The sequence below is a fragment of the Phallusia mammillata genome, chromosome 5, assembly GCF_965637545.1.
Source record: "Phallusia mammillata chromosome 5, kaPhaMamm4.hap1.1, whole genome shotgun sequence".
In the NCBI taxonomy this organism is placed as follows: domain Eukaryota; kingdom Metazoa; phylum Chordata; class Ascidiacea; order Phlebobranchia; family Ascidiidae; genus Phallusia; species Phallusia mammillata.
In genome coordinates this window covers 407,247-433,471 of record NC_137256.1, presented here as the reverse complement: position 1 = coordinate 433,471, position 26,225 = coordinate 407,247, and the positions used below count along the sequence as shown (strand labels likewise).

The 26,225-nt window shown below is 37.8% G+C and overlaps 3 protein-coding genes across 6 annotated transcripts; 2 read left to right on the top strand and 1 right to left on the bottom strand.

Annotated features, from left to right (window-relative positions):
- Positions 1-2,450: 2,450 nt before the first annotated feature.
- LOC145230629 (uncharacterized) lies at positions 2,451-15,085 on the top strand. 2 transcript variants are annotated; one of them, XM_080096099.1, is made up of 17 exons: positions 2,451-2,572; positions 2,669-2,762; positions 3,092-3,233; positions 3,324-3,411; positions 3,623-3,792; positions 4,019-4,108; positions 4,512-4,685; positions 4,864-5,102; positions 5,159-5,280; positions 7,216-7,366; positions 7,527-7,578; positions 12,015-12,139; positions 12,413-12,455; positions 12,509-12,639; positions 13,615-13,782; positions 14,151-14,310; positions 14,567-15,085. In XM_080096099.1, exons 1-17 carry the CDS (start codon positions 2,552-2,554, stop codon positions 14,769-14,771), a joined length of 2,175 nt encoding a protein of 724 aa, XP_079952225.1. In that variant the 5' UTR covers positions 2,451-2,551; the 3' UTR covers positions 14,772-15,085. The 2 variants fall into 2 exon arrangements, with proteins under 2 accessions (XP_079952225.1, XP_079952224.1); XM_080096098.1 differs by lacking the exons at positions 2,451-2,572; positions 2,669-2,762; positions 3,092-3,233; ... (6 more) ...; positions 7,216-7,366; positions 7,527-7,578 and adding an exon at positions 7,585-11,847.
- A 1,720-nt stretch (positions 15,086-16,805) lies between these two features.
- Positions 16,806-22,652, top strand: LOC145230631 (cerebral cavernous malformations protein 2 homolog). 2 transcript variants are annotated; one of them, XM_080096101.1, is made up of 18 exons: positions 16,806-16,975; positions 17,032-17,199; positions 17,261-17,344; positions 17,443-17,533; positions 17,594-17,686; positions 17,788-17,843; positions 17,947-18,079; positions 18,147-18,204; positions 18,384-18,518; positions 18,798-18,981; positions 19,275-19,416; positions 19,476-19,572; positions 19,711-19,802; positions 20,564-20,697; positions 20,831-21,011; positions 21,308-21,411; positions 21,470-21,574; positions 21,843-22,652. In XM_080096101.1, exons 1-18 carry the CDS (start codon positions 16,919-16,921, stop codon positions 21,990-21,992), a joined length of 2,064 nt encoding a protein of 687 aa, XP_079952227.1. In that variant the 5' UTR covers positions 16,806-16,918; the 3' UTR covers positions 21,993-22,652. The 2 variants fall into 2 exon arrangements, with proteins under 2 accessions (XP_079952227.1, XP_079952228.1); XM_080096102.1 differs by having other exon boundaries at positions 21,470-21,596; positions 21,843-21,910.
- A 435-nt stretch (positions 22,653-23,087) lies between these two features.
- LOC145230634 (integrin beta-1-binding protein 1-like) lies at positions 23,088-25,765 on the bottom strand. Of its 2 annotated transcripts, XM_080096104.1 has the most exons (6): positions 25,089-25,763; positions 24,138-24,249; positions 23,732-23,862; positions 23,581-23,673; positions 23,369-23,524; positions 23,088-23,310 (listed from the first exon to the last, which is right to left on the bottom strand). In XM_080096104.1, the coding sequence occupies exons 1-6, from the start codon at positions 25,161-25,163 to the stop codon at positions 23,242-23,244; spliced, it is 636 nt and encodes a 211-aa protein (XP_079952230.1). In that variant the 5' UTR covers positions 25,164-25,763; the 3' UTR covers positions 23,088-23,241. The 2 variants fall into 2 exon arrangements, with proteins under 2 accessions (XP_079952230.1, XP_079952231.1); XM_080096105.1 differs by lacking the exon at positions 23,581-23,673 and having other exon boundaries at positions 25,089-25,765.
- Between the last annotated feature and the right edge of the window lie 460 nt (positions 25,766-26,225).

The following is a 26,225-nucleotide window of genomic DNA, read 5'->3' as shown; positions in this document are numbered from 1 at the left end:
AAATATAGCGAACAGCGTGTCGCTTTAACATTTCCGTTCCTGCAAGTTTCGCTGTAAGTAGCAACGTTAAGAAAGAGCTTTCTTAAACCAAATCAGTTCCTAACAACACCAGCGCTATGTAAGATTTGCACAAGGTGCCATTAATTAACTTGCTTATAATTTTTGTTTTAAGTTTCCTCGGAAAGTAACCGACAGGTGTTTGTCTTGTGTAAAGGAACATCGCTATCCTTTTAAGGAATTGGCGTTGTCTGCAAAATAACAAAGTGTGAAAACTTAAGTACATGTAGACACAAACTTAATACACGATAGTAGTGTTCTGCAACACTTCAGTTCATCAACACCGTTCATTTGGTGTTCGGTGCTTTCAAGCGCAAAAACCAAACAGGGTAATTTCCAATCCACCCCACGACATTACATCATATACCGGAACTGCTCGGGCATTGCGTTCTTGCGGATATGGCAATCTTAACGACATGATTTGGCGCTCACGTTTTGGGTCTGCACAGCACGTTTTCAACCTTTAAATCTTCGACCATTTTGGCCTATTTTTGGAAAAAAACATTTATGAAACTTTTTTTGCTTGTCATATTTCTATATTCGGACAAGGACAGTTTTGTGCATGTCCTGTGCGCCCACACGCAAGCCAGAATCGATACCACGTTGGTAAATTAAGAGCAATTAAGCGAATGAATTTCGTGCAGGGTTACACACGAACTAATAGTTGAATAGGCTAAACTGCACTGGATTTTAAAGAAACGATTTTGTACGTAATTTGGCAAAAAAACATTTTTAGTCACCATAAAATTTTATTACAACGAATTTTTCGCTCATACTTATATGGTGTTTTGGGTTGGCTAGCCTAATCATAGAAATGTACTATCGTTATTCTTTATTTTGCCGTTATTTTTATCCTTGTGGTGGCGCAACTGAGTCACCTAGAAACCGTTTGTTGGAAGCCAAACCTTTTTGCAAAGTTTTTGTTGTGGCTGTTTGTGTCTACTTTAAAAGATCGGTATCAGAAGTGCGCGAAACATTTTCTCATATATATTCCCAAGAACCCTTCTTTTTTCTGTTTCGTAAAAGTGATCGATTAGCTTATTTGACTGAAGTAAGTTTTTTTATTGATATTCCAAACAACGGTTTACGTGAAGTATTTTCTCAATATTTTCTCACTCAATCAAATCGAGTATATTCGGTACTACTCGTTATTGCCCAAAACAACGTTATGTAATTTTAAGTAAAATTGTTTGTCTGGTTTTTCTGCTCCCTTACTATACCCGAAATCTCGAATATCTAATACATTTGCCATGTGTTATCTGTTTTTTTTGGGTGATTTGATCAGCAAAGTGCTGAAAGTAGTTGAAACTCTAAACTAGAGCAAAGGTGGGGAACCTTTTTGTTCATAAAGGCCACTCAATGTTTTATCGACACTTGTTTAGGCCGCATAGACTATTTCCTAGGCCTAGGACAGTGGTGTTCAAACTGTTTGATTTACGGAATGGTTGTTGTGTAATTTTCTCTTGCACGGTCGTGGGAATTACGGTCCAAGCTAAATAAAGTTAAATAAACTTCCCACTACATTTCCACCTTCACTACAACATTCAGGATTTGTTTCATGTGTATAGATGCGCTTGTTTACGCATATCAATGATTTAAGGGCAGCTTGCGGCATCACAGATATAGCTTAGAAATTAGATTATGCGCAAACAATTGTTTTCTTTGTTACACAAGTAAGATTGTGGACTGGAGAGCCATGAGCTCTTGGTAGTCCCACAGAAAGTGAACACCGCTGCCCTAGAACTTAACAAATAGTAATGGGACAAAATCCACAAAAAAATACATTTCCATATATTTTTCTTCGGCGGGTTCAGCGTGCAATATCAAGATCCTAAAATGTATTTTTGCGTCGAAGGCCACACGGCATGCCCTAAAAGACCGCATGTGGCCTTTAGGCTGCAGGTTCCCCACCCCTGCTCTAGAACATATAAGTAAGCTACAGACCGTGTTTCGACCTATATATTCTTATCAGTACAGCCGGTAATAAGAGATTGGCTTCCTTATTGCTATGGATGCGCCTGATGCTTTTATTTCTACACTATATAATGTGCTATTTATGTAATGTGCTTGACTAAAATTTCTAAAATTTGTTGGCTGAGATACGTATAGCCCTTGATAATGTAACGCTTATATTTTTTTTGTAGTGTGTCTATTGCTTACACCCATTTAAATTATGTCACTCATCAAAGGAAAACAGTTCCAGCCAAATATCGTTAGGGCTGTGATCCTGTAACATTATACCACCAGTAATATCAGCTGAACCATTGTGAGTGTGATAACTTGATAGCACAATTTTTATTGTCTTTAAATGTTGCTTAGGTGTTTTAACTCTTTTTTAAAAATAGAAAAGACTAGCAAGAATTTCTTTTTCTATTTTTATATATTGCAGAGGTTTAGGACCAATTTTTGGAAGTTTAAATCAAACAATGTAAAAGGTGAAAGGCAGAAATTATGAAAACAACAAAAGGAAAATCTTCTTGTGGAGATTCAGAGCATGACTAGACAGGAAAAAATTGTTAGAAGAAAGAGTTTGTTTGTAGAATACACTTCATGACAAGTGGTACAATAAAATAGTTTTGGACTGTTTGTATACTTTAATTTGTTTATTCAGGGCATTACCAAGTCTGCATCTGATACTTCTAAACTAGTACAAGTGAAATCAAGTCTTCTTATCTTTAAAACGCATGACCAAATTGCACTGAAAGGTATTGCAATCTCAGTGTGTTTCTTATATTTTGCTTCCAAGTAGATTTAGTTTTGTTGTATTAACCTAAAATCACAACAGTTTGTTTTAAACGAAATATTGGTTCAGACAATACTCAGAATAAATGTTTTAACACTACTTTGTCTGTGCAATTGCCAAAGAATAAGGCATTTCACTTTTAATGACCACCAATCAACTTTTAATGACCACCAATCAAATATTTTTTGTGTTTTTATTTGTCAGTCTTTAGTAACTTAACTGCCTATCAATTTGTTTGGGTAACATTTGCATGTATAAGTTTTACTTAACATCTATTTATTTTATTAAAAGCCCCTGGTGAAACGGATTCAACTAAAAGCAACAATAAATTTATTCAGCGAAGCAACAACAAAATTCGCCAACAGCAAAAAGAGTTCAGTGCTCAAATTACAACCCATCGTCCAGTTAGACGCAACACCATTTTGCAACAAAGGTGCAGTAGCAGTGTGTATGTATAGATATATTGCAACTACCCATTTTCAATTTCAACAAACATACAATAAAACAGTGATTTTTATTGTAGGTTGTCAAAGGATTTCAGTTATCTTTTGCCGTTGATAAAAAAAAATTGCCCAATAAGTCTGCAGCTGGATTATTCACCAGGAGGAAAGGTACTTACTTATGTGTTTCTTTGGCAGATAATTGTGGATAATCAGTAATTCTGATTTGTTGCATGCTGAATCTCAAACAAATATCTTGTTAATTGTAGAAAAAGTTCTGCAAACTGTTACCAACCAGAATTGTATGTATGATATAAATTCATTGAAACAGATTTATTGATTGCTGTAATTTCTATTATATCATAAAAATGTTTTATTTAAGGGTGTTCAAACAAGTTGTGCAAAACCAACAAACAGTTCATTACTCCCTCCCACACAAACTTATCTATCAACCAACCAACTACAACACCAAATAAAAAAACACAAAGTTGAATATTCCTCGATTCTTCCTATTGCTTCTTCTACACAACTTATTCCTCGAAGCAGGAAAAGGTAGCTTCTATTTCATATTTCATTGGACTAATCACTTGAAACCAACCATGTTTGTTGATTTAACAGTTAAAATTAACATTATTCTTTATGTTGTTATGTTGTATGAGGGCTGTACTGGCCCATAATGTAACAAAGTCCATGGCTACCTGTAAATTTGTTTCAACTTTTGCCCTCAGCATGAAATAATAAATAAAAACCTGCAGCAAACATATATTTCTTTTTATAGTGATAGGAATTCCCAGGAACAGAACAAATTTTCTACTTCAAGTGAAAATTTAACTTTTTCAGAAGAATTTTCAACAGCCACAAATTTGTGGTAAGTTTAGCTGTTGTTCATTTTTCCAAACTGAATGGTGAACATATGTTGTGCTAAATAAGCTATTCCTGCCAGGCATAATATCAAGGTTATAGAGCTCTTCTAGCAAATGTATTTTTATTCTGACGTCCGATACAGGTCGTCTTCATCGTGGTAAATAACACTGAATGCACGATAGTACTACAGTGAAAGGAAAAAAGCATGCCATCACATTGACTTCAATTTTTTTCCTTTGTTTTTCGTGCACTGTAGTACTACTCGCATTTAGTGTTATTTACCCTGGCGAAGGCGACTTGTATAGGACGTCAAAACGTCAGAATAAAAATACATTTGCCAGAAGAGATTAACTTGATACTGTTTAAAACTTGATATTTTTTGCTAATTTCTATCCATTTGTTAATAGTTCTGATGCTGGACGGAAGACTTCTTCGTTCCATTTTTTATCTCATGAGCGACCTCCGTTCACTTTAAAGCAGAATCTTACATTTAGAGATTTGTCCCCAATCATTTCATGTGGTGGAAAAATTGGTTTGGGAATACCTGCCAAGTTATCAACGCCAACCATTGTGAATTTAAGGTTGGTACAAATGATGCAGACTTGTTATGTTAAGGAAAACAACCATCATAAAGAGAGAAACATAAATTGCCTCTACAGTTAGTGTTGCCATATACTAACATTGCTCATCAAAAACTCCAAAAGTTAAAAAAACACCGAACTTATTGTACGTATAATTTGTAAGCAAAATGTTTTTCAGTGTTGAAGCAAATCCAAGTAAGAGAAATCCGACGTCTTTGTTCTCTGATTTGTCAACTCTGTCGCGAATGGGCCTCAGCACAGCCCCCTGTCTCCAACATACGTCAAATTCATCAACAGATTCTGGTATTTCTGTCGGAACAAAGTCATCACGTTTAAGTGTGGGTTCAGATTGTTTGTCATTGCGTTGTCAAAACTCCATGACATCATCATCTGAGCAAACAAGCCAACTTGAAACTGGTAACTACAGCTGTCTGAACAAAATGCTATGTATGATATAATCCTGTGTGTTTTAGGTCAGTCAAAAGCGCTGGTTTCAGAACATCATTCATTTGTCAACCTTCCATCTTCATTCAATATCCCTATCGCCAATCTTGGCTATATGACAGTTCCAGGCAGTAAAGGGCTGCGTAGCTCAGTAAGTCTGATTTTTTTGTTACGGATCCCTTATATGATTGGGACTTATTTTATTTTCACTCTTTTTTGTGCTCTTTTGTCTCTGACTGTTTACCACCTGTTTTTGCCATAAACATTTGGTGGATTTAGATCAGGCGTGGGCAATTCATTTTTGAATTGGGACACATAAAAATCCAGACTTATGTCCGAGGGCCGAACCAACGTAAAATGCCTATGTCTGATTTAGATGATAGTTTTAAAGCTAGTAGATTTGTAGAAATAGTATTGCATTTGTGCCATCTGGGAGGGGAAACAGGCTGATGACTTAAAACCTTCACTCGATAATACTGTAACCAACTCTGAAAGTCAGGACAGATCGTAAACCACATTGTTGTAGATTTTTTATTGCTGTGCTGCACTATACAGCCCCATCAGTTACCCCCACAGCACTAAACTTTTGCAGAATTACCTTATAAATTCCCAATTAAAAATCTTGAATGAAGACCTTTGAGTTTGAGCCAAAAAAGCAACAAAAAAATAAGCAGAATAAAATGTAGAAGAACTTGTCAATAGGGATGTGCCAAAATTGCAAATGTTCTGTTTGGTCGAGCACCGAGCATCTCACGTTAATGCTCGGTGGTCGGCCGAGCACGCTCGGTGCATTATGACGTCACAAAAATCCCCTTTCTACGTTTCAGCTCTACAAGGCCTCTTACGTCACCAGCGGTGTATTAAGCTGTTACGGGCCTCAGAAGTACACGTTTTTCCACAATCTAATACATTTGAAAAATCATTTGTTTTTTGTTCATAGACGCCCTTTCGAACACTAGTTACCTATGTCAGCAGGGCATGAATATGCAAATTTAACGCTCGGGTCAGTTTGTGCAACTGCTCGGCCGAGCACCGAGCAGCAAAAACAGCGATGCTCGGTACCGAGTACTCGGGTTCTGGCTCGGCTCGGCGCATCCCTACTTGTCAAATATGTGACCCAATAAAAAATAAGTATGTAACAGTGCAAATTATGCAATTGGGCATGTCCAGTAGAAATTTCTGCTTTGCCACGTTTTCAAGAGCACATAAGGCCAGTTTATTATCAAAATTATTTAATGCTGTAGTGTTGAAATTTGTCATTTACTTAAAGTTAGTTTGCTAAGTTTAACTGTGTTGCCAGGTAAAAGTAATTTGTAACATACATTGAAGTAATTATCAAGATTCCCATACAAAAAGATTGTCTGACGTATTGAAACTGAATCTGGCCTTTAGTGGTTTACATTGTGTTGAAATGAAATCAAATAAAACGTCCTGAAGAAAGCAGATGCATTGTTCAGCCCAGGTTTAAATCAGATAATGTTAACGGACACAATACCAAACAAACAGACAGGCTTTGTGCTTACAAAGACGTTTGACTTTGCCCAAACATTTGTGGCCAGTGACAGTGTTGTTATGCCGGTCGGGATGGCTGAAGCTTGTAACGCGACACCAAACATTTCTACAGTTGATACAAGTACAGAATTATTCTCTGGGTTTACCACAAACTCTGTGCAGCCGTCGTTTGTAAACTAATAAAGAGTAGACAACCTGAACGCAAAGTAAATGTTGTGATAAAGTTTATTTACCAGTGTTAACAGCAAGAGTTTTTCTGTAACAATGCCTTTGCTACATCTGGAGTTGCCTGTTAATTTGTATTCAATGCAGGTATGAAGGTTTTAGTTGTCCTTGTACTTAAAGATTTTTGAGATTTTACAGTAAACATCACCCACTGTAGAATGAACTAAAAGATTATGTGTAAACATGGTTCTTACCTTTGGATTATTGAGAGAAATTGTAACCAATGCCTTTTGGCTGTTGTTGTGTAATTTTTTGTAATTTTTCCGGGGTGAGTTGTTCTTGGACCACTTTTCATGGCAACAAATTATTGTTTGTCTCACATATACTATATGGGAACATTCTGTCACAGAAATCTTTTCACGGTGATGGCACGGACACTGGCAAGCAAGGTTGTGTCCCAGCCCCCGGCAACCAGCATGGCAACCTTGCCACAGGAAGCCCGCTACGACAACAACAACATCACAGAAAAATGCTTGAAAGGCAAAGAATAAAAATGTTAAGTAAGTTGTGGACTTGAATAAAGCTTTATAGGTTCTAATAACTGCTGGTGGTTTTGCCGGAGACAAGTTTATTTAGATGTTGTTTGGTAGGCCTAAAATATTGTCCATGACTTTAAATTTTAAGAGCAAGTGTGTTTAAAATATTTAACTTTGCTTTCAGAGCCATTAACTGCCAACAAGAACCATGGAGCAATGTCAAAAATTACTGATTTGTGAGTATCTTCTCATAGTTGTAAGGGTTTGTGTCATAATGAAGCAGGGAAAATATATATTTTATTCATAATGGGCTGCTTTTTGGTTTTGTGTTTTTTAGACTTAGCCGGTGTAGCAAATTTTTACCCAGCTTTGGCAACACATGCTCGCTAGCAGGCTACAGCGCTTGTTAATTTTTGCTCCTCTGTTTAAAAAGTTAATCCTTGTTTTGGTCGGTGCTTTATTCAAACATTATTCAAATCTGATATTTTTGTGGGGGGCTGACTGGTTTTCTGCTGTTTATTAATTACTTGCAAGAAAAGTGGTTGTTTTACCACAAATCAAGTATAGTTTCTTCTGCCTTTGTTACTTGATAAAATAACAAGAAATTCATCAGCCTTAGCTCACATTTTCCAATTTAATGTGTTGTTTTCTTTCATTGTTACAAATCTCCTTCTGTGTTTACACATCTTGGTGATTGTAGAAACATAATCTGATGCTTTAGAGTAATTCCATGTTCCTAATGTTTGTGGGATTTTGTAACAATGCACTTCAGCATATTGAGTCGGTGTTTTGAAAACCTACATCGTGTTTTTCCCACTATTGTTACCCAGCACGGTGACATTCTTACCCTGTATAGCCAGTCTGAAGGACAATCCATGCTGGGCAGGTTCATCAGTTAGAAGTGTGAAATGTTTCCACTCTGTTGCAGATTTTTTAATGAAGTGTGGTTGTAAGTTTAAACACTAATTAATTGTGATTAAGTCCAAAGAGTAGGTTTAATTGCAAGTAGATTTGAATGTTGTTTAAGCAACATAGGGTTTGCTCAAACACTTTGAAAGTGTGTTTTGTGCAAACCGTTTCACTGCAGCAAGCATTTTTACAAACTCTTCAATGAAAGTTTTTTCATTTAACGTATTTTAGTAGTTATAACATTTTGGTGTTTTGGTGGCAATATATGGCAAGTACGTGTGGTTGTACGCAGTGTATTTGCTTAGTGATATCCATTCACAGAGAAGTGTTTAATCTTATGGAAGATTTACACAAAGTTGTGTTTGCAAAGGGCAGTGGCGTCGACGGAAAATATTATACCCATTAACACTGGTTTTTGAGAAGTTTAGTGAGGTATGGCAAAGATTGGTTATAATAGGGATAAATGTGAGAGTTTTTTATTTGTTACTGCAGATATGGGTTTAAATGCTGATTTAGTACCAAGGTTCTATAGTGGGACAGGTGGAATTATGCAGTCATGATTAGAAATTAGACATGGTATTTAAATTCTTGTCCTTTACAATCCACAACCAAATAGCAGTGGTAAAGTTTGTGGTAATTAATCTTCCGTTAATCTTTTGGTTGAACAAAGTTTCCAGTAGGCATTGTTCTCTGGCCCACATAACAATGATTGTTTGTTCAGCTTCTGTTTCCAGTGCTTTTTCTCTGATTGACAACAACCTCAATCTGTTCCACCGGTCCATGTTAAGTGGCCACTTATCTAGTGACCTCACCTTCTTTTCGCCAATTGTATTTTGAAATACATGAGATTTAGTTCATGGTCAGCTTGGTATTAGAATTATTTGGTCTACTTGTTGATTTGATGTTTCCTGATATTGGGAGACTAATTGTAAAATAGGTTGTTTAACAAAAATAGTTATTTGGGGTGAATGGTTGTCATTATGGTGATAAATGTTGATAAAAAACTATAACTAAAAGTGACCCTTTCTACTAAATGTTTTTACACCCTTTTTATATAAGTGATGTAGGGTTGCAAGAAAAAATTGTTGGATTGTAATGAAACTGTTGAAGGTTTTTTATGCAGCTTAGACAAACTCGTTTGTTAAGTTTTTGTAAAGTTTTTCTTCAAGCCTACTTGAAAAGTTAAATCCATGTCAAATATCTTTTTGTGAGAGCAAACTTGATTTTGCCACAGGTTCTGGAAAATACTGACAGCATGTTATAATACAGATCAGCCTGAAAACGTGTTTTGCTTGTGTCTGTTTTGGTTGGAACAGGTGAAGTGCAATGGACAAACTATACAGGTTGCCTACAGTTCACCACCAGTCGTGTGAACCAACACCAGACACAAATCACGATGTTGGGGACTTGTGCATTGGAAAAGCTGTCACTAAACCTTCACCACCGAGACCGTTTACTTTAAAACGAGAATTGCAACATAAAAAGCCCAATGTGGTGAAGCTGGCGCAATACAAGAATGTGGCGAAAGACCAAGAGTGTGAACGTAACATTGTATTCAGTGACGAAGTTCTTGCCTCGTTAAAGAAGCTTAACCTTATTGAACCATTTCTAAACGGCGTCGGCAAAGTGAAACAATCCACCGCCCCAAATGTCACCCTATCCAGACCTGTGCAGTTCAGTATCCATGGTAACCGGGAAAAAGTGGCTGAAGCTGAAATTACTCCTAACAGCGACAGTGGGATCGGGAGAGATTTCTCTCCTAGGAGACAAAATTCGCATCTCAGTAGTGAAGCAAAATTTCGTGCAGCGCAGAACGACTTTTCGTCAACAAAATACCAAAGGAGGTCGCCAGACTCTTATCACGAAGCGAGTTGTCGACCAATGAGACAACGCCACGTTCCGCCCACGGCAACATTGGTTGACATCAGCACTGGTGGAATCGTTGACGCCGGCGGGGACGGTATAAGGTTCCATGATGTCACAAATTCTTCGGCTGAAACTGGGTTGCCGATGACGTTTCATTACGGTAAGAGGAAAAGAAGAAAGAGGAATTATGAGTTGGAAGCATTGAAGAAAATACAGAGACCTAAATCATCAGATGTTGCATCCTCCGTGGACGAAAAAATGCCACCATTTGTAGCTGGATCGGTTACTCCAACAATGCCAGTGGATCCAGCAGATCCAGAGCATTATGAGTCGAACACAACCGACAATGACACGACGAACTTCTCAAGCAGCGAGGAAACTCAGATTGAAGTGAGATCCCGCTCCTCCTCCACTCCTGTGTCTTCAGCCTCCTCCTATTCCTCCTCAAACCACCTTCGGGCTCCAAACCCAACTCCTCATCTTGACGACAGCCGCTTCCACATCTTTCCGGCCAACGCGCGTAACGCTTACCACGTCTACTCGTCCAGCCACGAACAACCGGCGGTGGTCACGCTTGACACCACACGGGAGGAGTGGGTGAGGAATTCGAGAGGAGTGAGAGGAGTAGGAGGGAGCAAGAAAACCGCATCCCATGGATTCAGGATTCTTGTGACGAGCAACCGAGCGGAGAGGAGGCAAACTGACAAACTTGAAACTTTTGTCGTCGGATCATCCATTCAAACTCAGGGATCATCCATTCAAACTCCAGCTGTTAAACGAAACCACGTGACCTTCCAGTCTGATCGAGTTACATCGTCATCTGATGACGTAACTGGCGATAAAGATGCAAAATTGTCTGGTCTCAGTAAAACGGAAAAACTTACCCCTAAATTGACAAATGTTCAATCCTTAGTTGTGCAATCTTGTCGTCCGAAATCTCCAATCGTTGTGATTGCAAATGACCTCCAGGATTCACTTGAATCCACGAGGTTTTACAAAAAGGAAAATTTATCGGGTCATTTGAGTCCTCTGAAGGGAGTGAGGTTGTTGCGCAGAAAAATCACGATCAGACAACACGAGTCAGTGGAAAGTTTCCAATTTGAAGAAGCAAAAACCTGCGCTGGTCCGGATTTAACAGACGCCGAAAACACGAAATCGGTGGAAAAACTGCTGAAAAAAATAAACTTTGGGTCAGGATCGAGTCTTGTGCCTTCCCGCTTGGCGGCGCCACAAAAGGAAAACTCAAACTTATTCAGGGTTCGAAATAAGCCGCATGTGAAGACAACGCAAGGTTCGAAATTGGGGGACAAGATTCCACAGATGACTTGCGCGATTAGTGTGGAGAAATTGGCGCTGGAAGGTGATCCCTGCTTCCTGCTCAAGGAGGGGAATTCACAGGCTTTGAACTTTATCGATTCGACGGCGAAACATTCGACCAGAACAACAAGCCGTGAACATCGTCGCCGTCAACTGGGTTTGGTGAAACTCGGCCACGATGACCGAGTCCGTGTGAAAATAGCGGCAGGTGGAGGGTTTCGGTCGAATGTGGCTCACTACAGTCTCCTGTTGCGTCAGAAACAAGAATGGAACAACGATGAAACATTGGTGACAGATGCTGTTCGTGACGTAGCTCAAGCTGATGACATCATATCTGACGTAGGCATTGCTGATGTCAGGGAGGCACGTGGCTTGGGTGACGTCACGCCGGGTGCTTTACTTGATGTTGAACGGTATGTTTCACGTCACTGTGATGTCACAATTATCGTACGGTTCACGGAAGGTCATGGGTTGTTCAGAATAGGTCGATTCAGTTTTGCTTTGTGTACTTTGTAGGAATGTGTTTTGTGTGAAACAATGGATGGTTATGTGTGTAACAATGATTGATTGTTATCAACAGCTCGGCGTCTGTGCTACCTGACCCAAGTACGTCATCATACAGATTAACCAGTGACGTTTCGTTCGATGAAGGGAGTCGCTACAACAGCTTAACGGGGGCGGCTTATGCTGTGGATGCGAGGAAAGGTAATTCAGAACAACAGTTGTGGCGCTTGCTCGTAAATCCATCTATAGCCACCTGTGTGTATTATGCGACAGAACAGGGTTCTACTGCGGACCGTTTTTGAAACCGAAATTTTATCATCCCCGGGATACACGGGTAAAAGCATTTAACGTGAAAAAGTATACGGCCCGGTAACGAACTCGTCGCGGACCGGCGGTTGCCGACCACTGCGATAAAACGTCTTTGCAACCCTGCTTACATGCCTGCTGATGTTTAACGTAAGTTTTTTGTTCCAGAATCATCACAACGTGCCAAAGAAACTTCAAATGACGCAATCAGGTGAGTCGAGACGGTTTAAACTCGTTTGACCCCGTGCTAACATCGTTTGTCAGATTTAGTTCCGCCTGCGCCGCAAGCGGTCGACTGGAGAAACTTGCTGACTCACCAAACCGTGACCGAAGCAATCACGTGACTCCCCACAAGGAGGCGATGCCGATGTCATTGGTCAGAATCGAGGAAAGACGTGAGTAACCATGACAACTGCGTGCTCGCTTCTTGCCATTCTTTTTATTTTGCACACAACTAGGTCAGGGGTGTCCAAACTATTTTTGATGGGGCCCATGTTTATCAGGTGCAGACGCCACCGGGCCAACGTTTTTTGCAACTTTTTTAACCGGACAATTATAAAATATACGGCATTTAAGGAAATTTTGGGGGGTTTTCGCGTCGGCACCATGTATACTTTCTTTTTACCGGTTAATAAAGTTCAATGGAAGCGCTTTTGTGATAAGTCGCAAGTCGCCATACAACCGAAAACCTTCATTAAAATTATGGCGGGCAATAGGCAACAAGACTTGAGATACTTGCTGTCGCGGGCCCCACGTTGGACACCCCTGTTTTGTGGTCATCCAGGTAGTCGAGCCTACTCCCCGATTTGTTTTTATTTTTGAATCTGATATACTTGCACAAATTGTCGTCATGAAACTTTGATGGTAGCGGAGCCAGTTTAAGGTACCGGATATCCATCATAACACTTAAAGTGAGGAATATGGGTTATTGTGCAACCACGTACAGAAAATAGTTACTAACGTCAATCTCAAGTTTATAGAGGTTTTCTGGCAAATGTAATTTTATTCCGACGTTTCGACGTCCTATACAGGGCGCCTTCATCAGGGTAAATAACACTGAATGCGCGTAGTACAGTGCTCGAGAAACAAAGGAAAAATAATAAAACGCAAAGCGTCATTCAATGTTGTTTACCCTGACGAAGGCGACCTGTATTTAGGGCTTTGAAACGTCGGAATAAAAATTCATTTGCCACGAGAGCTCTATAAATTTGATATTATGTCAACCTCATTCGCGCGACCCGGTAGCAAATCACTCATAGTTGTTAACTGACCCCTGGAATATATGACGCATGCAGCTAAATACAGCTACTAATATAACATTGCAGCAAAACTAAATGGTTGTGTGTCCTTCCTAACATGTGTTCTTTCAGTAAACTTTGAATCAGCTCTTGGGCGCCACCCTCCGCCCGGCACCTTTACTCCTGGATCACGTGGTCAATCAGCCCAAGGAGCAAATCCTCCGCCCGCTCCCCCAACAAACCAACTGACCTCTTTCCGCCTGCACAAGGGAAGGCAAAGTTGGAACTACAAAATGGGCGGTAAGTTTATTGTAACGTGGAAATGGAAAGTCTGGTGCAGTTCTTAGATGCCGAGTATTTGGGAAAACTTGACATGTGACGTGTGAAGTATATTTGTGTCTTGCAAACACCGAAGCAACTGTCGTCAGGTTTTAACCGGAACGTTTTTGCAGCAAACGCTTGAAAGTAAATGGCTTTTGTCTTTGCAGCAAAAATCCTGCCGTTTTCAACAAAAATCAAGCGTTTATGCATGTTTCGTTTCGTAGTATTTTAATTTTTAATTCGTGTAAAGTTAACTATCAATGTACATGATGGAAAAAGTCTGTTTCGCAAATCCCCTCCGTGTACGTGGTGTCCTGAGCTGTCTAAGGTAGTTCTGTCTCATTTAGATCTCTCGGTAAACGGAGGAGGCTACTACGGTTGCTCCCCTCTTCAACCTGGAGGAAGAATCGAATCTTCCGGGATTGGTTCTCTCAGTATCAGCCCGGCATCAAACTTCTCATCAAAGTTGGGAACTCGGGCGAGAGAACGAACTGGTTCCACGATTAAGTGAGTGTTGAAACGCAAAGTTGTTTTCTACTCAGCTTCCTTCCAGGAAGGAAAGTATTGTTATTACATTTATTGTTTCCAGAAAAGAATTACCTCTTTGATCATAAACAATACTGCCACAGTACTAGTGTATATAGAATACATTACCGGTACTTTGGCAGTTATGTGTTTGATTAAAATACTTTTTAAGTCCTTGTATCACCATTAAGGTTAAACTGTAATTCAAGTCAAAAACACCATTGATTTTTGTTTGCAGATCGCGAATGTCAAGTAGATACGGATGTCGCATGGACTCAGGGTTTAATTTATCCTCGACTAGAGAGTGTCAATATTCCGATCCGTGCCAATCGGCGCCTGCATCTTTTCAACAACGACTAATTGAACTTAGTGTTCTCGAATCAGACACAATTAAATATGAGAGAAGTCGAAAGTTAAAGCGAAAAAAGAACTTGGATTCTTGACTCATTTCTGCTATTCCGTGTCTATGTTGTATTTCTGCTATCATTGTCCATTCGTAATACACAACCCCCACGTACACCAACATATATAACGCCTACTTCTGTGCAACTGTCACATCACAGAATTTGTGGTTCCAAGATGAGAAACCTTTCTCTTTACACAAGTTTCAATGTCGAGATTATTTCATTTGTAAATTATCTTTCTTTCACTGCCCGTGAAATTTATGTTCAAAATTTTCATGGGTTTTCTCGATATTTCTTAGCTTTTGTTTTGCTAAATTTATTTCCCAACTAATACAGGTTTAAGAAACGACTAAGTAGGTTTGTTTGCTAAGTTTGCCGGATATTAGGTATCTGAGATAAAAAATAATTCAGTTCTGTCAACAGTCAGTTTATTTTTAACTGGAGAAAATGGTTACAAAATAGATTTCGGCTTTTTGTGTACGATTTCTATGCTTCTTCAACTGCACACATCAAAAATTATGGTTTCTAAGTGGGCTAATTTTTTGTTGTAAATATGTTTCATGATTGAAAGAAATTTTTATAAAGCTGCATCTAAAGATTAAATGTTTGTACCACTATATAGTGATTTTCTAAATATAGTATTTGGTAAAGCAAATGAAACTAAAATATTCCCAAGTGCGTCACGCTTGACTCTATGTAAACATTCCCACGGTCGCCGTAGTTGGATTTGATTGGTCCAGAGCCAGTTTCTGTTCCGGTTCTATAAAGGACCGCGCATATGGTTGACACACCCAACTATGGTACACTCTAAACTTGTTCGCAGTTTAGAAAATTTACTATTTTTCTGGTTAAATGTGTTAAAATATTTCGTAGCCGCTTTTGTGGAAATGCAGAAAGGCAATAACTAAAACTATATGCTGTGTATCTAGCACAGCAGGGAGAGGTAATTGAAATAAATGGATTAAAACAGAACATAGAATTGTAGAGTCTAACAGTCAGACTCAGACAGACTACAGAGCCTACAGAAGACTGTTTTTTCAAATTGAAATCAGGAAACAGCAGCAGATTTTGTGAACAGTTGTTGAATGAAGTAAAATCTATTTTGCCTGTGATCTTTTTGTTGAACCCATTTATTTCACTGATTTCTAGGCTGTTATGACTTTTTTAGTATGATATTTATATCAGGAAAATGAGTGTGGTTGATGACACACGGATTAGTTCTGAAAAACAGTAAAAAATGCCAAAATTATCTGACGACATGTTAATAAAAAAATTCTTTATCAATCATATCAGCTGGACAGAATGTATTGTGAGTAGGGTTCCTCTATTTCTTGACTTTTTCGTTTCTCGGGAAACAAGAAATTAAAAATCCATTTCTCGAGAATCTTGAGAGTCTCGAAATTTTCATTTAAGCCGATTTTGTAACAAAAACAAACAAAAAAATTCCGATTGTACGCTTTTTCGCTTCTAGTAGCGATGGCAAGTAGTCGCTAGCAAATCAGCTGAAAACGAAGCGACTGTTATAGATCTTACGCAACCAGGGGTGACTTCTGCCTGGGAAAGGTGAAAGTTTAGCGGCAACGCATGTTAAAAATCGCTGTTTCGGAAGCAAAATAAGAAAGTTATGTGCCCAGTCCGCTCTAGAGGCAAGTTTGAACGAAAAATACACATAATAAGAGGCGTCGCATTTACTTTTTGTTTAAGATACGTGACATAATTTTTCTCGAGAAATTTTTATTTATTTCTCGAGAATCGAGACTCGATTTTTTCGAGATTTCCCGAGAAGGAACTCTAATTGTGAGAATGAGAAATTAACTCTGCTGGTGGTACAATTAGAGTTATGAACAAATTTATGTTTAAAGTTCAATAATATGTAAGTGTATGATGCATTAGGGCTGACTTAGATATGCATGAAGACTTAAATTGGTTATTATGTGGTTCATAAAACCTGAAACTAGCAGATGGTGAAAAAAATGCGTGAGGTTGAGAATACAACAAAATTGGGTCGGGGATGGCGTTTGGTCAAGAAAGTACACCAGACCCCAAATTTGTGCTATAATGATTGTTTTAAAGTTGTTAACTACAGATGCTGTGATTGTTTCAGACAACTAGCAAATTATAGGTGATGAATTTTGTGAGCTGCACCTCATTATGTAACAAACAGTTACAATGTGTGTGAATTTGAAATGGTGGTTTTGACTAAATATTGTGAGATGGATGATGATGGGTCAAGGAATAAACGAGTTAGTTAAATTTGTAATTTCTGTTATGCTTTGTATTTAAATTTATTTGTTTTCAGAGCTTTATTCGTCGAATGTTTTGGTCACCTGCACCTCAACGCCCATCGCCTCTCATTTCTAACCCTCCCCCAGAACGCAGGCCTTTGCGATCTGTACCATGCTCTGGACCTCAATACAAAGTTGATCCTGATGTTCTAGTTAAAGACTTTGTAGAAAAAGAAACAAAGGTAGAAACGGGTGAACTGGTGAAATAGTCTTTTGAATTTTCTTCACTACTTTGTTTTGTAGTACATGGGAACAATTGATGATGTTTGCATGGATTTCGACACCAACGATCGATGTTCATTGCTTTCAATTGTTGATGAAAAACGAGTAGGTGAACTTTTTATGTTAGTACAGGGATAAAAAATACTAAACTAATGCTTTTCTATTAGTATCGGCATGTTAACCCTGTTTTGTTGTTTCTGCAGAAAGTAAACCAATTACCGAGGTTGCTGTCCTACAAGAATGATGTAATTATGAGTTTTTCTGTCCATGACATTAAAATTTCCTGCCGTGATGGTGAGATGGAAGTAAATCTATAAAGGTTTGTTCAAATTAAAACTTTATGAAACTTTGCAGGCGAAGAATTGATTCACCGAATACCAACTCACAAAATTGCATCTACTGGTTTCATTCAAGATGGTCGTGAAGTTATTCTCTTCATAAAATTTGGTAGGCTAGCTGGTCTATTTATAAAATGTAAAGTATATTTATAAAATGTGTAGTATATTTATAAAAAATATAAAATAATGTATATTTATAAAATGTTGCAGGTTCAAAAATCAACAGCGACATGTGTAACATCTCATTTTTCAGCTGTGAGTCTAGGGTAAGTAGTCCCAGTCAAAAAATTGAAATTTGTTTTTAAAACTTTGCATATAAATTTTAAAAAAAGTTTTCAACAATTGTTACTGTGTTCCATCAAACCACAGGAGGGCGCTGAAGAGTTATGCAGCCTCACTCATCAACTCTTTCAACTTGTCTACACACAATCTACAATGGAATTTTTTGACAAGTCAATCCAGGATGGAGCGTCAACTCCTAAGCACCACTCGTACAGCACAGGTTTGCCAAAATACCTTCCCTGAAAATTGTTGTAATTTGTTCTTTTATGTTGTATTATTGTCTGCAGATGACTCAGTGGACAAACGAAACACCATCAAACTTAGCACAGTGGTGCCTGTTACTGGGTTGGTTTTCGATATGGTTATTAAATGCTTTCGTGGAACATTTTGGCCATTGTTAGTGTTTTGCTGTGAACACTAGTGCCAATTATGAACCGGTTTATGTTTAGTGTTTAAAAAACAATTTGTGGTTTTATACATGGTCAAGTTTAAGCATAGTTATACTTTCAAGTCTGTATTTGCAGTGTTTCTGCCAATGGTTCAACATTATCCCATGAACTCTATTCAAGTCACCGAACTTCTCCTGTAGACGACACAGCAATTATTAATGAGGGTGAAAATTCCAAAATTTCCTCCCCATCTTCTGCACCTTCATCTATGTAAGGAAAAAAATGTTAGCAAGTCACTTGGTTTCGGTGGTAGTCAAACACTGAACTTGATGTGAGAAACTTAGAGTGGAAAGTATTTTCCAAGTAACAAAATCTGCTGATAATCTTGGAATATATATATTTCGCCTAATGGCATCATCAGTTCCTATAAAAACCACAAGATAAAACATCAATATAAGGAATAAAAGTAAAAACACAACAAAACAAAGTGAGACGAAAAAACTGAACTAAAAACAAACACTGATGTGAGAATGGTTTGGATTTTTTTAGGCATCGCTCCCATAACCATAGCAACAGTGGTATTGGATTTTCTTCACCCATCTCATCCGCTTCAACTCCGTCGTCTCCATCAGGAAGCAGCAGAAGAAGGAAGAACCGAAGATCCGAGAGCAGCAGCGGATCTTACTCTCATACTTCAACCCACCAACTTCAACTTAAAGAATATATCGCCGTGGTATTTGAATAATTTTATATTTGCAAGTATGGCAGGATACAAGTTGTTGTTTTGGTGTTGAGCAATTTTTTCTATACGTAAGCTATTGCTTCGACAAATGTATTTTTATTCCAACAGTCTACACAGGTCGCCTTCATCAAGGCCTGTATAGGATGTCAAAACGTCGGAATAAAGCTCTATAATTTTGTTTCTATGTTGATAAGCTTGTTGCTGTGGCGATTTGACCTATTGGTCTATCAGTGTAAACTATAATGTCATTGTAAAGCAATAATCATGTGGTAATTAACATTTAGTTGAAAGAGCGTCTTACCTCAGAAGAACTTTCCCGTTTTGCCCAAGATCTTCACCACTTCCGCACAAGGGGGCTACCTATTGAACAATTTTGTGAACATCTCATGCAAATCTATCAGGAACATAGGAAATCTTTGTTGCTAGGTAACAATTGTCTTTTGCATCCATGGTTACGAATAATAATTGTCGCAATAACTTCACAGGAATGCGACATTTCATACCAGACTCTTGTGATCGAGCCTACTTTGAACAATTTCTGTTGGAACATAATGTCACTACAATCGAAGATGACACAAAACAGTATGTATAACAAAATAAGTTTAGCAAAATAAGAATAACAAAACAGGCTTAGCAAACAAGTATTATGTAGTTTTGTACAAATACAGTTTGTAATCTGTAGAGTTCCTGACACAGTTGATGTCGAAATTTAAATTTTAGGTGGTGGGGCCGACACCCAGATTCGAGGACAACATCGGAAACTGAAGAAAGTAGTGCTCATTCTAATCCAATGCCCCTAGAACATATGACTGGTATGCATGCAAACCTAAACTGCATTTTATTTGAACTATTAAAACCCAATATTTTTTTCTGTTATTGAAGTTTGTTTAATTCAGCGGTTCTCAACCAGTGGGCCATGGCCCACTGGTGGGCCATGGAAGCATTTTGATTGGGCCACAGACCAATCAAATAGGAAGCTTTTTTAAGAATTTTCATTTGTGTCTCTACACTCAATTTTACAAGAATAATGGGCTTGGGGAGGAACTGAGAAGGAATGTAAATTGATTTGAATTATTCTATTTACGGTATAAAGTTACTTTGAGTTTCTGCAACCCCGTATGTTTATGATGTAATAAACTACTTTGTGATTACAATAAAGCCAGATAATAGCAGCATATCAATTGTCCAATTATTCGGTCATAACTAAAAGTTCTTGATTAAAAAAGGGAAAGTGCTGTTTTATGATTGTTTTGCATTAACTTATTTTGAACTTATTATCTGTTTGAAATATGTCCTGCAGTTTTTTTTGTTCTGAACCTACTTTATAGTTGTTTCTTTCTTTCATAAAAATTTACTGGGCCACAGAATTTTTGTGCAATGAAAGTGGGCCACGGAAGAAAAAAGGTTGAGAACCACTGGTTTAGTTCAAATATGTTTTTTCAAAAACATCTAATTAGTTTTACATTGACTCATTTGAGAATGACACAAGTTGTTGTCGAAACGTCAAGTTTTATGCAAATATACTGGCGTGCTGGTTAATCTAAGAATCTAATAAGAACTTGTTGAAATTTAGAAATGTCGAGTGGTTCTGACCAAACATCTGCAGCTTCTGTTCATTCTCACAGTGATGAATTGGAGGCGGTCATGAGCGGAGTCGAACAGTTTCAACTGGGAGATATTGACTCTTCAACTCTTAAGCATGAACAAGTGAGGAATGCTTGCATGTGTAATGTTTAGTTTCACCACAAAACATATTTATAAATGTTGTAAAAATCCACAAAACAAAGATTAATATGAAGTAATTTGCCGAAAACCTTTTTTACATCAATTTTTTTTCCAGACTGACCAGCCTTCGTCATCACAAAGTTGTCATGACAACGACATCATGATAGGCAATGAAGAAGGGGATTCACCTTTGTTGAGATCAGGTGAAAACTCCGAACCTTATGACCCAAACCTGCTCTCCCCGCGACGAAATGTGAATGTGGAACGGCAAACTATTTTTAAAAGGAAGTCTCGAGGTTGTAGCACTTACGTACTTGTTTATGTTTTTAAAAATATCTATCTTTTAAAGAGTTTATAATTTACCTGCCAATACAATTTCATAAGTTGGTTTAACAAAGCAGTGATGTGTTGTTAATAAATAATGTTTAGCACACTATGTTCACAATAAAAAAAACATTTTGTTTTAGGTTGTAGACAAATATATTTTGAATATTTTAATATCAAATTGCACTGAAACGGTATTGAATTCTAATTGGGTCCAAAAATATGAATTTAAACTCTGTTCCACCATAAAATTGTAATGTTAAAACAGGGAAATCCCCATCGGCAACAGAATTTGGAGCCCCTTATCCATCGATTGCAGTAGAAGAAAGTGTTGAAACAGAAGATGCAAAACCTAATGAGACTAAACTAAAGGTAAATGTGACATTTTGTTTAAAATAAAATACCTTGCAGCAAAAATCAAGTTTTACAGAAAACCAAGAAAAAAGTGAAAGAGAAAAGTTTGACATCCGACAAAGACACCAAGAAAAAAAGGAAATCTAAAAAAACAGAACTGAGTGGACAACAATCTGATGAAGTAAGACTGAATTTCGTAAGAAGTAAGACTGAAGGGCCACAAGGCCAAAAAGTTGCTTTAGAGGGGCTATGGTCCACGAAAGGTTGGGAACCACTGGACTAAGGTTATAAAAGAAGATGGCTAATATGGGACCCAATACAAAATAAGCATAGGAAATATATTAATGTTTTAAAATAGGTTATGGTGTAAATGCAACAACAAAATGTGCTAAGCCACCCTTCTAGTTTCTTATCTTTAAGCTTTTACTAAATAATTGAAATTACTGCAGCTTCTCCATGACAAACAAACCACCATTGTCCCTGAGCCAGCACAGTATGATGATGTCATACCTGCAAGTGTGACATCACAACCAAAACCTGAGCACCGCAAGAAAAAACGTCACAAACATGTTGCAGTTGGAGTTGTTACTCATTTGTAATTATTTGGACAGAGGCAGTTTCCTGTTTAAGTTCCACTCAAACTCAGGCTGACAAGTTGCGGTACTTTGGAAATCGTCACTGTATGTGTCTCAATATTTGTTGCAAATCCCCTGAAAGACAAAACAAGCTGTGCACTCGCTGCTGCTATGGATTCCTACCTATCTGGAAATTTTTATAGGTTGTTTATTAAATTGTAGCAAGTACTTTAATTTGTTGGCATAAGACTTATTGACACTATATAAGCACACAAACATGTCACATAAAAACACATATGCCCCAAATATCTTTTTTGGATTTCAATAATGTTGCAAATGTGTTTTTGGCTGTGATAATGCAGCACATGTTTCACAAATCTGCATGTTTCAATCATTGTTTTAGCTGGTGTCCCTGAACTCTTCAATTTGTTTTATTATTTCCTCAATATTTTGTGGAATTTTCATGTAACTTTTGATGCATTTGGTTATTTACTTTTGTGTAATCCCAGCTAAGCTTTTTGCAGGTCTCGCCGACACACATTTCTGTGGATAGTATATGTACATTTTGTCCATAAACCTCTTGTCACCTATTATTGCAGTCTTTTCTTTTACTTAACCACAAATGTCACGTACGCCGAGCCTTTCTTATCACAAATTCAATTTAATAAAAGTTTCTACATTTTTTATTGTAAATAATTTTTGTGTAATATTGATGGCAACAACACTGTTTGGAACAAATCATTTTGGAATCTGTGCACCAGCATGATCAACCAACAACTCATTGAAATGAAAATACAGCACTTTCTTAATTATCCAGAACTTATTACACCAAGATAAATTATCCAGATGACTTATGAGCAGTTTTATAAAGTCATGATGTAGTAAAAACTGAATCATACAATTACTAGATTCCTTACGTATTCTAACAAACAGTGTGGTTTTGTGTATAAATTCAAAAACCCTTTTAATCAGTTATCCCTTTCGTTTATCTAGTAAGTTTTTTAAATTTTTTGGATTGGATAATCAGGACAGCACTGTTTATTAATGAAAACTGCATGTGACAAAAACCCAATCTGTGAAACTCAACATAGTTTGCCAGACAGCTATCTCACAAATGTATCATTGGCCACAAACACATGTTTTCGTAAAATGGTAGCCTAGAAATTTGATTTTGGCATTCCCAGAAAAATAGTTTGTCCATGGAAAAGTTTTAAATTCTGTGCCACCCCTTGTCTTGAACTTCAGCAATATTACAAAGAGTTGCATCATTCCTTCAGACAGGAAAAGATATTACATCAGAGAGAATGTGACTGAATACATTGGAAATTCGCTGACCAACTTCCTAAACAGAGCAGTTAAATTATGTCTCTGATAAGTGGCAAGTAAAGCAACAGTCTGACCTTGCTTGGACATTGAAACACGTAGATAATGTAGTCATCATCCATTCCAGATTTGTGTAAAACAGTTTTGATAGCAAGAATAGTATTCCCAGCGATTCCTTCTTCATATGTTACTAGCCTTTCAACCATATACAAAGGAATTCGTTCAATCACACCCTACATCAAAATATAGTATTTCCATCGGTAAAGGTATAAAACTATTTTTTTTTTACCCGTTGTACTCCAGAACATATTTTAATTCCATTCACTGAAATGGAAAGACAAACTTCCCCAGCAGTTGGCAGAAATGGAAGCTCCTCTTCTTGCTAAAATGTTTTTACTAGGTCGTACTCAGCACACAATACTAAATCTATAAAAACATACCTGTGCACAATCAATGGCATTTATAACCTCTAATGGTCCTTCTGCAAGCCCTTCAAGGTCAACTAGTTTTCCAATTGTTTTCAATGAAAACTCCAATGATGTAAGTTGGTGGAATCCAGGGGAGTCTGTCACTGAAACACATTTCTGTTATTTATTTTGATCTGTTAAGATGAACATAAATTCATAACTGGGATCAGCCCTGAAGCGTCTATGCAGACCAGCGATCACGGCACACTCATATATAAATCACAGTACGCCAGGCCCATTGAAGGCTAGATTTTTCTAGCCTACACCTTGCCATATAGTGGTGAATGCTTGGTGACCGGCTGATTCGGTATAGCGCCTTCAATGGGCCTGGCGTACTGTGATTTATTTTGATCTGGTTTTACATCAAGTTATTGTTTACCAGAACTTCTGGCTGATGATACACTTCCAGTGGTGCTTTGTCTTGCTTCAATTCCGGGACTTGATAGTGAGCTGGAGTGTGATTGGGAAAGTTCTTCACTTGAGTCCAATGACTGTGTGAAGCAAGATTGTATGATTCTTGGCCGGTAGTACTAAATACCGCATGTTACCTAATGTGACTGCATGGTACACCATGTTGTAGGCGTTTGTATTCTCACAGTTTACATAACATGCAGTATTTTAAGCGGAATAACATGCGGTTGCATGCGGTCACATGCAGTATTTAGTACCACCCATTATTGGACTATTCCCAAAAGTTTATTTTTTCAGTAATGATGTTTAGACAGTGGAATAAAGCACAGCCTGTTCAGATTTACTAATTTTGCTCCTTTGTCATGTTAAGTTGAGGTTATTGTGCTTGATGAGTGAAATATAGGTAAGAAATTCAATTAAAACAATCACCAAGTCAAAAACACAAACAAACAGACAACTGAATACATTTTAGGGCTTTACTCTTCTATTTTCAATTTATAGTTAAAAACATACAGGTTTGTGTCTAAAAATTGCAGCAAAGAGGGGTGGTACTAAATACTGCATGTGACCACATGTTATTCTGCTTAAAATACTGCATTGTATGTGAAATATAGAAATACAAGCCTCAACAAGGGTAAAATAAACCAGATTCTAGTGTAATTTTATTTACAAACCCTCACCCAACCCAAATAGCTCTAACCGTTAGCGCTTTCAAAAGTCCGCAAAATTATATTTTCGTAAAAGCATATTCAAGTCCTTTACAAATTCCTGTCATGTGATAACGTGTGGTATACCATGTGGTCACATGCGGCAACATGTGCTATCATGTGGTATTTAGTACCACCGGCAAAAAAGGGGTAATATTGAAGAAAGGTGTAAACATAAATTGTTGTATTACACAAACAGATTGAAATATTACCTTGCTGTGTGTGCTACTTCTGCTTACTGACTGGTCACTGCCATCTGTGCTTGTTTTGCTGGTTCGTGGTAGCATTGCAATATTTCAAACTACTTTAAGCCACCAACAAATTACATGGTACATATAAGCGTAAACCAGTCTGAGATACTTTAACTATGATTTTGATGTTTCTATAAGAGTTATTTTAGTTATTGTAGTCACAGTAAGTCTTTTCAATCTTAGTAACCCTTATAAGGGTTGTATACACCCGCAACACCAATCCTAGTCCAATTAGCCAAGATCCAGTCTGCAGAGTGTGGCAGCTGCACGCTCGATTATTTTTTGAAAAAAAATTTTTGCACGCCAATTTTGGGGGGTTGCACGTGGAAATTTCGCACGAAAGGCATTTAATTGTACTGTTTTGACCTCTTTTACTTGCTTTGCGCCTATTGAACTTGGCCTTGCACGTGAACTTACGGGTCGTGAACGCGCGCACACGGGACATGTTGGTCCTGCACGCGCGAGATCTCGTCGGGAACTGCCATGTTCTGCAGACTGGGCCAAGATTGGCTAGTGCAACCGACAACCACTTTGTGTTTACAAAGTTAACTCTATTATGTCTCATTCACTCATTTATTCCTGAGAAAGAGTTTGTAGTATGCTGGTGTAATTGATGCTTTTCTGGTATTAACTTTTACAGAAACTACTGGCGGTTTTCACAAAAAAACATTATACATGTTTGTAACACTATTGGAATAGGGCCTTCTCTGTGGTCCGCTTTAGCATAAAATAGGTTAGTTTATCCCATGTGCATGACATACAAGCCAGAAACAAATTGGGTGGTTATTTATATTTTTATATAAACTTATTTTGTTCAGCTTTTTTATGAGCAAAAACTACATAAATGTACTTCATGACAGCTGGTTATGAACCAAAATAATACTAGATGATTTATGTGGCTCGTATATCGTAAGTCAAAAACATATTGGCTTATTTCATTTGGCGTTTGTTGAGTTACTGAGTGAGTAATCCTGAGTATTATTGAGTTTTCTTGACAATATCACAAAAACAACAAGTTCTACAGGGAAACCCCCAAAGAACGCAAACGTTTTCAACGAAAAGTAGGTACTTTGAAAATAACAGACTTTTTCGGGAAAA

Coding starts and splice junctions, on each gene's coding strand:
- LOC145230629 (XM_080096098.1), top strand. CDS start 9,578: ATGGACAAACTATACAGGTTGCCTACAGTTCACCACCAGTCGTGTGAA. Junction 12,140..12,412: donor TGCTGTGGATGCGAGGAAAG/GTAATTCAGAAC, acceptor TTTTTGTTCCAG/AATCATCACAACGTGCCAAA. Junction 14,311..14,566: donor CGAACTGGTTCCACGATTAA/GTGAGTGTTGAA, acceptor TTTTGTTTGCAG/ATCGCGAATGTCAAGTAGAT.
- LOC145230634 (XM_080096104.1), bottom strand. CDS start 25,163: ATGCTACCACGAACCAGCAAAACAAGCACAGATGGCAGTGACCAGTCA. Junction 23,525..23,580: donor TATGTTCTGGAGTACAACGG/GTAAAAAAAAAA, acceptor ATTTTGATGTAG/GGTGTGATTGAACGAATTCC. Junction 23,311..23,368: donor TGTTTCAATGTCCAAGCAAG/GTCAGACTGTTG, acceptor TGCTCTGTTTAG/GAAGTTGGTCAGCGAATTTC.
- LOC145230631 (XM_080096101.1), top strand. CDS start 16,919: ATGGTGGTTTTGACTAAATATTGTGAGATGGATGATGATGGGTCAAGG. Junction 18,205..18,383: donor ACAGTGGTGCCTGTTACTGG/GTTGGTTTTCGA, acceptor CTGTATTTGCAG/TGTTTCTGCCAATGGTTCAA. Junction 21,012..21,307: donor TTTTAAAAGGAAGTCTCGAG/GTTGTAGCACTT, acceptor ATGTTAAAACAG/GGAAATCCCCATCGGCAACA.